At 42.4% G+C, this 9,470-nt stretch overlaps 1 protein-coding gene across 1 annotated transcript; it reads right to left on the bottom strand.

Annotated features, from left to right (window-relative positions):
* Positions 1-176: 176 nt before the first annotated feature.
* LOC119894709 (netrin receptor UNC5D-like) lies at positions 177-7,901 on the bottom strand. Its single transcript, XM_038707370.1, has 3 exons — positions 7,705-7,901; positions 2,757-2,935; positions 177-595 (listed from the first exon to the last, which is right to left on the bottom strand). The coding sequence occupies exons 2-3, from the start codon at positions 2,906-2,908 to the stop codon at positions 334-336; spliced, it is 414 nt and encodes a 137-aa protein (XP_038563298.1). The 5' UTR covers positions 2,909-2,935; positions 7,705-7,901; the 3' UTR covers positions 177-333.
* Between the last annotated feature and the right edge of the window lie 1,569 nt (positions 7,902-9,470).

Here is a 9,470-nt window from a genome sequence, read left to right as displayed (position 1 = left end):
CCCACTCACCCTCAGAGCTGGAAAATGAATATACTGAAGGGCAGCTTTTACTTAAAATAAGGAACAAATAAACTTAAAAACCAAGTGGAAAGGCAGAAAAAGATTTACAGCCATCCTCAGACAGATGCTTAAAAGAGAGGGGTAGATCCACAGCAGGTACCGGCTCACCTGGCCTGTTGCGATTGGTCAGCATGTTGACTGCTCGCCCCGTCTACTCACAGACAACCTGATGACCTTCCAGCACTCCGCCACAGCGTGTTGTCCATCACTGGCCGTGCATGTTCACAGATATATGCCTTAGTTCATCAATTTTCACTCACTGTCTCTTTTCTCTCAGCCTGTATATTCAGGAGCAGAGTCCTCTGTCTTCTGATTTTTTAGTTTGCCCGTTCCACACAGACTGCCCGCTTGTATGTGATTGAAGTCAGACTCTGGCTCATCCTGGTCCTTGGGGGAGCTTTTGGAGTGGATCTTGCCAATCTCCTCGAGGGCACTGGCAAGAGAGTCAAGGTCAGCACCGTCCTGGTGGCGAGCCTCCCAAAGGCTCAGTATGACCGCCGACGGGCTCCACTGCTTTGCAAAATAACCCAGGTTTCTGTAGAGGAGCACACAAAGCCGGATTAATGAATGACACAGGAAGAGGTCACTCTCAGGGACAAAACACTGGCAAAATGTTTAGTTGGCTTTAAATATGGACTGTATCCTTACTGATGATGTATGTATTTATCTTATACTAGATGTGAGTCAAATTGAATCTGTAAATGAGAAAAATCGTTTGAATTTCCTTTGAAAGAGTGTTGAGTGTGATTTGATGCACAGAAAACAAGGAAAATAGTTCTCAAACTGTGGACCTTAAAGGTACAATGTGGAAGAACTGAGACTGTCTAATTCATATTCCAAAAAAATCAGGGGCAGCATATCACAGCTAACTGCTTTTAGCTCAGTTACACGTGCAGCTAACTTAGCAGTCCTATTAGCTGACTGAGAACCAGAAATGGAGCCGGGCGAGCGGGCAACAGAAGCAGGCTCGGCAAGCTTCCGGTTAACATGGCCAGACCGGGACCAAACACAGCCTACGAGACCAAGGAGGCTGTGTGGCAATAGGAAATACAGTACTGAGGTGACTCTGACTTCGGGGAAAAACGAAGACACAGCGGGTTCAAGTGGTAAGGTACAGCTGAGCTATACTATCACACTATTGCCTCTCGAGGTACAAAGTGATATTACAATCCAGGATGGCCTGGGGCTGGCTGGTTAGCATGCTCACTTCAGTAGATAGCTCCTATATGACACAACAGGCCACAAATAAATACATTCTCATCCATACACATTTGGTGCTCTAGTATTTGGCACAGAGGAATGATATATAGATCCTGCTTCTATATACACAATACTGTAATTATACTATTAATCAGTTCATTCTTGGCTGGTTTTTCATTGGATTTGTTGCCAATCAATATTATATATTAAACATATTATTAAATGTTTAAAAATCTATTAGATAGATAGATAGACAGACAGACACCCAAACATTTATTTTCTAGAAGATCCTACAGGTAGGTCTGTCAGGTCAAAGTAAATGAACCCCTTATACTGTACTTCACACACTGGTCCCATTATCCCATGCAAAATGGATTTGTTTTACTATAATTATGTATATTAAAATGTATACCTAGTTAGAGAATGAAATTCACAAAGAACGGTTATCCACATGTCCCACAACACTCCAAACGCCAGTCCTGGATCACTACTAACAAAATCCATATGGGTCCTTGGGTCCTCTTCATTTGACTATAAGCAAATCCACTTATTATATCTGTAACTGAAAATAAATTTAACCTTAAATTTCTTAGTGCACTAAACAAAACCATCTTGTAGGTAAAACAAAAAGTAGGACCTATTAAAACTCTTAAAAACATAATAAAAATAAATTACCACCACAAAAGATGGGTAATTACTGGCAAACACTGTTTGATTTGGATTTAATTCTCAGGTGCTGCCAAAATTAAACAAAGGACGGCTTGTTGCCATGCCAATACAATGACTGTATGTGTCATGTTGTGTTGAATCCAGTCGGGGGCAGTGTTTCACTGCCACTCCTTCGTGCTTCACAAGAGAAAAATCATCAAGCAACATAAAAGGCTGCAGCCATTGGTCACATCAGGCTCAGTTCAAAGCCGCCCAACTTGGAGAAGAAAGCTTATCTGGATAATTTGGAATCTCAAAGGACTCTTAGATACCAGCGTCTCATGATTCATGCACTTAACAGGAGATTATAGCTGCCACAAGCTAAGACCAAATATAGAAGCAAAGACAACAACTGGATTGCGTAAATATTAGCGTAGTATCTCCTCATAAATGCATATTACATATTTTTTATTTCATCAAAAAGGACAAACAAGTGAAAAATAAGTCATCACATTTTGTTTGGCTGACTGACAGAAATGTTAGAGATGAATTTGATTTAACATTATTTTAGATTTTAATTAATCATATAATAGGGCCAGCAAAAAAAACACAACACACATAAACACAGCATACAGTTCAATTACCAGCCCTGTCTTCTGCTGCTGAGAAACAACATGAGAAATAAAAGGTACCTCACAACAAGAAGCATATAAAGCCCCATTCGTGAGGGTAACAACACTCACAGGATTGTTATAATTCTTGTCTGCATGTGTTCATGGCGAGGCCATTACAGAGAAAAATGTGAATATATCGTGCAATCTCAGAGAGGATGCACATCATGCACTCACCGATCTAAGTGGAGTTTCTGGGCTAAGAGTTGCCAGTCCTTGCCCTTGGCATTGGCAGTGTCGAAGGTGGCACAGATCCTCTGGCGAATGGACAAGGGGATTTTGAAGGCCTTGGGCCCCGTCTGGGACGTGATGGTGCAGTCTGTCTGCATAAAAAATGGAACTGACTCCTTTTCAGTCTGGAGGAACAGAACAGAAACAGACTATAATCAGACTGGGGTCAGATAGGAATTGCAAATGTCACTCTGTGCTTCTTTTAACCAGCCTGGAGAGCCAGATGGACGGGGTTTACTGGGTCAGGACAATTCAGACAGGTGTGTAACATTTTAAAACATCAGTGCCTACACTTGAAACAAATAGGACAAATGTGGAGACATCTGGTAGGCTCTCGTCACGCAGTTAGTGCTGGCATTTCTCAAAATGAAAGCAATACTCCACCCCAAACCTATCTTTTGATTATAAAACACTCAGTGATGTGGACTTAAAATGTGGCTTTAAATGTTGGGAGTTTGCTCAGTTTGGGTAAACAGAGGGTGAATCAGTTTGAATTCAGCTCAGTTACAATGGATCCCAAGCAAGAGGGAAGCAATCTGATGCGAACGCGGAAGTCCCTCAAACCTGCATTCTATCGAACGGCCAGCAGGGGGCGACTCTTCTGGTAGCAAAAAGAAGCCCAGCTACATTAGAAATAATGGTAAAATGACCCTACTTCTCAGCTGAATAATTACCTCAGTAAACACTTTCATAATGAGTTTATGGTCTCAAGTTTTCTTCAATACAAAATGATGTTGATTTAGTAAATAATGGTCCCATTTATTTTAAAATGGACCATAAAGCAGAGTATGTTTCAGACACTGTGTAAATTTAACCAGCGTCGTTGAAAAAGCTTATTAGGAGTTGGCTGTTCACTTTCTCTGGTGAGTACATTTAGTTTTAAGACTGTTGTTCGCTAGACAAAGTCATTTCTTATACAGTCTATGATCCCAACAATGAAGGCCTGCCTCCCACCTACCACTGCTCAGAACCACTTTAACCCAGCGGCCTGCTAGGTGAGCAAGCACACAGTTACTTTCACAATAAGCAAACACCATTCTCTAGAAAGCTAAAGAGGGACTTCATCCACCACACTCAACACAATATGTACTTAAAGCATACTGTAAATATGAGCATACACACAGACAGCAATGAATGAATGGGTTCACTATCGAACTCTGTTGTAAGTTAAACATTGAAGCTGAGGTTGTCTATCATTAGAATGCTCGGCTTTCTGTAGCTTTTACCTTGAGATATTTCTGGTCTAATAATGCCTATATGATTACAATGCAGGCCACAGGCCGTCTGTCAACACTGGTGAACCGGATAGTAAAGGTTAATATCTGTCATGAACACTGAGTCTCCTCACAAATCATTCAAACTACTGAAAGAATTCCACTTTTTTCAGCAGTAGCAGAACCCACAACACAAACATGACAGCAACATGCATGTCCAAGATGTGTCAGTGTCCGCTGGCAAGACTCCTGTTGTCGCTTTGTGTATTTGGTTAAGTTGTGTGATTTGCAGTAGGGCTGCCCCCTAAATGTTTTCACTGCTCAGTTAGTTCCGGGAAAAAACGACGACCTGACCTGGAAAGACGAGGTTTTCAGACCCGGGGCAAGGACCCAGTGGGAAATGCTGCCAGGGAGAGGCGCTGATGAGCACCACAACTGGATCAGAGCGAGTGGTTAACAGAAATGGGTTCAGCAGCCTCCCATTGATCACAGGCCAGCACAGAACGCAGTCTCCAAAACCAAGATAATAAGTCTAAGAGTATTTGTTTTTGTGAAGTTGGAAGTTATTTTCATTCCCGTGCTTTGAACGAGACTTGTGTGATGTTACACTGTGTTGAAATAAATGAATGAAATATTCAGTCTCCTTGCTGTTTGATCTGATACATTCAGAATCATTACCGCCTGATGTTAACAGGCATCTCACTGCGTGCCTCTTATAAAATGTATATTTTAAAGGCTCATTATTACGGTTTTGTATTTCTCTGTAATGAAGTAGTGTTTACATTAATTCCTTAGCCCTGGACCTCAACCCATTTTCTGATGCCCCCCAAAAATATATTGAAATAATTAAATTAATCTCATAAATGTGCAAAGACTTGTTAATTAATGGCTTGTACTAGTGACTAGTAGGAGAATTTAAACGGTCGCAGCCCTAATTTGCAGCACGCTTGTGTATTTGCAGCTAAATGCTGTGCATGTGCTGTCAAACTGATGAAGATGTTTTCTTAACTTGCTTGCCTTTTGTCTATTTGCATGTGTTGTCTTGAGTTGCAATGTGTTTGCCCTTGTCGACAACATAATTATCCGCCCCTTTGACTCCTGACTTCCTGTTTGGTCTCAAATCACAGTCCACCAGATACCCCATCATATCCAGCCTGAGGCACATCCAGCTCACGCACGCATGTCGTCTCCTGAAGTTCCTTTAATTTTTATTTTATTGGCAGCCATTGACTAAAGAATTGACCAACTGACCTCTAAAGGTATGGTCACATTACACTTATTTACCTTAAAAATGCACTCCATCTCCCATCCACTTGAATTCATGCCCATACGGCTGACAAATTCATGCATGCGTTGACAGTTTCGCTTCACTCTCCAGCCGGCTATGGTGGACTCGCAGTTCACTTTTGTTCACCTGTGACTGAGCGGTTGTGCGTGGTCGACATATAGAAACACTGACGCAGTGTGTTTGGAAACACAGTATTACTGCCATTCTGCTGTGTGCCATCAACCTGTTTAGTACATCACGCTGCCAGACTTCCAACAGCATCGCTCTCTTACACTGTTTACAGTCTGTGATAGCTCCGCTCAGTATTTATTTATCACCCACTGGAGCCCTGACATCACATTCTTTGTCAGGGCTGAGGGCTGGACCGTTCTATTGAATGGAAAGCTGATGTAACAACGCCCTGCACATGATCAACACAACGCAATGCGCTCAACATAAGGAGGGATGCAGAGCTCAGTGTAGAGGCACACAGTAGTGTAGTTATACATGCACATCAGAAACTATATATGTAATTTTCAAGTTGTCGGTTATCATCTCAGGTCAGGCTGTTTGCTGACTTTGTAAAATGCAATAACGTTGGCTTTTCATTCAAGTGAGGCAACAGGCCTAACCAGGACAACGATATATGTGTCTATCCACCACTTTTTATTGCAGATTTTCAAGTTGTGCATTAACCCGCATGGCTGAGGTGGAAAAGTTGGTGTTTCGATAAAACATCAGGTATGTGTGGACTGATGAGGAGACTACAACATTTCTCACATTAATACATTTTAACAAACACAAATTTGGGTTTGGGCACTAAACTAAACTGAGGCTTTTTGAAGACCCTTTTTTTCCTCTCTCTCTCTCTCTCTCTCTCTCTCTCACCTGTAATTCACTGGTCTTGCTGTTTTGCGTGCATTCTGTGCTGCCGACAACTACATGCACGTCGCAGTTCCTCATGGGTCTATTTCAAGTAGCCGGCTATTTAAAAAAAATAAAATATTCTTTGTGTGGTTCATCAACGGTGATAAATTATCCGAAAGTCAACTCGGCACAACACCAGTGAAGCTGGGCCTCCGTCTCTTCAGCAAGTGTTCCCCCTGCCACTACACACATACACGCTACGCCTACACGTGCGCACTGATGACCCAGGGTTAGGGTTACAATTTTGGATTTATTCACGCACTTTAAAAACATTTATTGAAAGTTTTTTTCTTTTTAAATATTTATTTACAGCATTAAACGTTGAAGTGTATATTGTAATAGGCTATATATTACCTTATTGAGAGAAAAATCAGACGTTGAGCACCCCCATATCACCAAAATGACATGATCCTTCTTTCGACTGTGAGATTGACAGTCGAATCAGTATCACTATCTGGGGTCAGCCCTAATATAATTTTTTTATATATTATCATATTTAATGATCATATTTATTTTACTGTGTTAGCATGTGAGTGTGTGTCTGAGAAGAGTGAATAGAAGCAGTTTCTTTTATGAGAGATGACTAATTTTTTAGTATGAAACATGCAATGACAATAAAAGCATTCACTCCTGTGGCCGTGGAGCAGCTTTAAAACGGCTGGGCTGGTGCTCTGTATGAAGACACTATTGATCCAACCTGCTGACCCACACTGTAAAATGGTGTAGACTCTCTACCTCTTTTTACTGTATGTGAGGAAATGAACGTGGTGATGATTTGAATTCTACTCACAGCTCCTATAAATGCTTTTATTTCTTCTTCCTATCTGACAAACCCTAACCAATCATGAAGGTAGGATTAAAACAAACCATAAAAATTAATTGCAAATAATATTTCACCCGTGTTTGTGACTGTAATGCCACAAGTTTAAATAGTGTTGGTGGCCTTGAGATAGGACAAGCACATTTGTGAGTGGTTGTGAAAAAGCAGTTGGGTAAAATCAATGAGTAGCACTCTCTTCCGCCTTAACAACTACTGTCAAGGTGCTCTTGAGTGAGGATTTCTAACTCCTAGCTGCTCCAGTGGAGCTGCTCAGCGGCTGACAGAAGACTGTTGTTACACCGGGCAGCTCCCAGGTGTTAATGCATGTGAATGTGATGCAGGCTATTTGCTGGAACACATGTCTCCCTGGACAAATAAAGGTTAAAAAATATGTACGCTAAACGCGGTGAACAGCTGGATCTCTGATATCTGCGTTTAGCATAAATCTGTTGAAGAGTAGAGAGGAAGGAAGAGTGTCCTCCTCGCTCTATTAATACACAATGCAAGCTCAGGAGAGCTGGCCCTGCTGTCAGTGGACACACTCCAGGAAGGTTACATAAAGGTTGAATGCGAAAGTGACCCCCCCCCCCCACCACCCTCCACCCTCCCCCACCTTCCCCCACCTTCCCCCACCTTCCCCAAGCTCCCGCAGCTGCAGAGCCTCACCTCGGCCACAGCCGTGTAGACCTGCAGAATCTGCTCATGGCCTTTGACCTGCCGCACGCTGATTTTGCAGGAGAGCTGGGCGGTGGCAGGGCTGTATCTCTCCAGAGAGAAGGCACAGTGCAGGGGCTGCTGGTTGCTGCACCACACTTGGGGGAAGGAGAACTCCTGAGGTGGCAGAAGAGGGACATCAGAAACATAACACAGTACACAGCAATGTTAACATATACTCTAAATGAGATGATTCAGCTCCCTGTTCTACATGTGGCCACGCTGTCACATGCACAGCCACTTGCAGCACACTGCAAGATAAAAGGTAAGAGTTGGCTTTGAAGTCTCAATGGCTTGATGTATTTATGCAGGGAAATAACTATTGTTGAAGAGAGAAAGACAAAATCCTGATATTATTATCGAGCCTGATTCCCTCGTACAGTATCTGTGATGGCAGAAGCAGCTTGCGGGCTAAGTACTGTAAGCAATAGGAATACGAGGAATGGGGAAAAGATTTCCTTTGATGTATAATTAATTTCCAGAGAATCTGTGTGGAAACGTCCTTGACCTCTACTAGACTCCGTCTCCGCCATATCTGCATATTAAAAGTGACCTGTAAACGATTCTTAGTGAAGAATGTGGCATTAAAAGCTGCGGCCGGGGTGCGAACTGATGACTTAACCCTTGCAGCTTTGATCTCGGATGCCTCACGGCAGCAGATAATTGAGTCTGGGAGCGGTGGCCGAGGAGGGAGGGGGCGGAGGGGGAGGAGTGACGGACGTGGAAAGCTCGGATGCTCTTTAGCACTAAAAGCTGACTTGATGTATGGCATGACGCTCGGCTATTATTCTACACCTGCTCCGCCAAAGCAGCTTCACGGTGCCTGACTGTCATCCCGAAGCCCTCATAAATAAGTCTGTGGAGAGAGTGGGTGTAAGACACAGAGCTTTCACCCTGCATTCAGATCTTTAGCAACAACAGCGTACAGCGGGGACACAGCTCAGCTGCTCTGCAAACGGCAACAACAGGTACAAAACAGCATTCACAGCCTGCTGCGGTGCGCCTCATCATATACTGCTTCCATCTTAATGCCCCTGCAAGCAAAACAAACATAAAGCTATTAATCTCACGTCACGGCCATCTTAAAGATCCTCAAGAGAGAATGTGGATGACAGCAGGATTCAAGCTACAAGAGCGGTTTTAAAGCACAAAAGAGTCGAAGAGAAATTATTTTCATTAAGCCGGATTTGACTATCTTCTTTGTAGGAGCATATGTGATAAGTATGGCTGCCAGACATCACTGCCTATGAAGGTTGTATTTATTAGCATCTGACTACCTTAGCTGCAGTTTAGAGCGGGTTTAAAATGCATGCTAAGCTAGGCCTGATCGCTGTGTCAAAACGAGCACAGGTTCAGCTCAGTTCTTTATTCTTCTTTCGGATACTTGGATACTTTCCAAATCAATCTGTCTCTTGTTAGTTTCTCCAAAGTTTCCTAGCCCAGCTTTAACACATTTGGTCCCTACGATATTAACTCTGTAACCTAACAATATGCTGCTGTATCAATTATTTGTAAAATACACTACTTGTATTCACTGTTGGGAGTAACGTGTACAAAAGTAACGCATTATAGTAACGCGTGGCTTTTTGCTGTAATTGGGGTAATATTACACCCGTTACAATCTCAGTAACACATATGCATTTTAACATGAAATTAAGTGTTTTTTTATTTGTTTTTTTTATAATTCACCAACACTGCAAAACATTTCAGCACTGCAA

Source organism: Micropterus salmoides, unplaced genomic scaffold (assembly GCF_014851395.1).
Source record: "Micropterus salmoides isolate LMB-PRFRI ecotype aquatic unplaced genomic scaffold, ASM1485139v1 Ms_hic_scaffold_867, whole genome shotgun sequence".
Taxonomy (NCBI): Eukaryota; Metazoa; Chordata; class Actinopteri; order Centrarchiformes; family Centrarchidae; genus Micropterus; species Micropterus salmoides.
This window is presented reverse-complemented; position numbering and strand designations above follow the sequence as displayed.

Coding starts and splice junctions, on each gene's coding strand:
- LOC119894709 (XM_038707370.1), bottom strand. CDS start 2,908: ATGCAGACAGACTGCACCATCACGTCCCAGACGGGGCCCAAGGCCTTC. Junction 596..2,756: donor CAGAAACTCCACTTAGATCG/GTGAGTGCATGA, acceptor GCTCCTCTACAG/AAACCTGGGTTATTTTGCAA.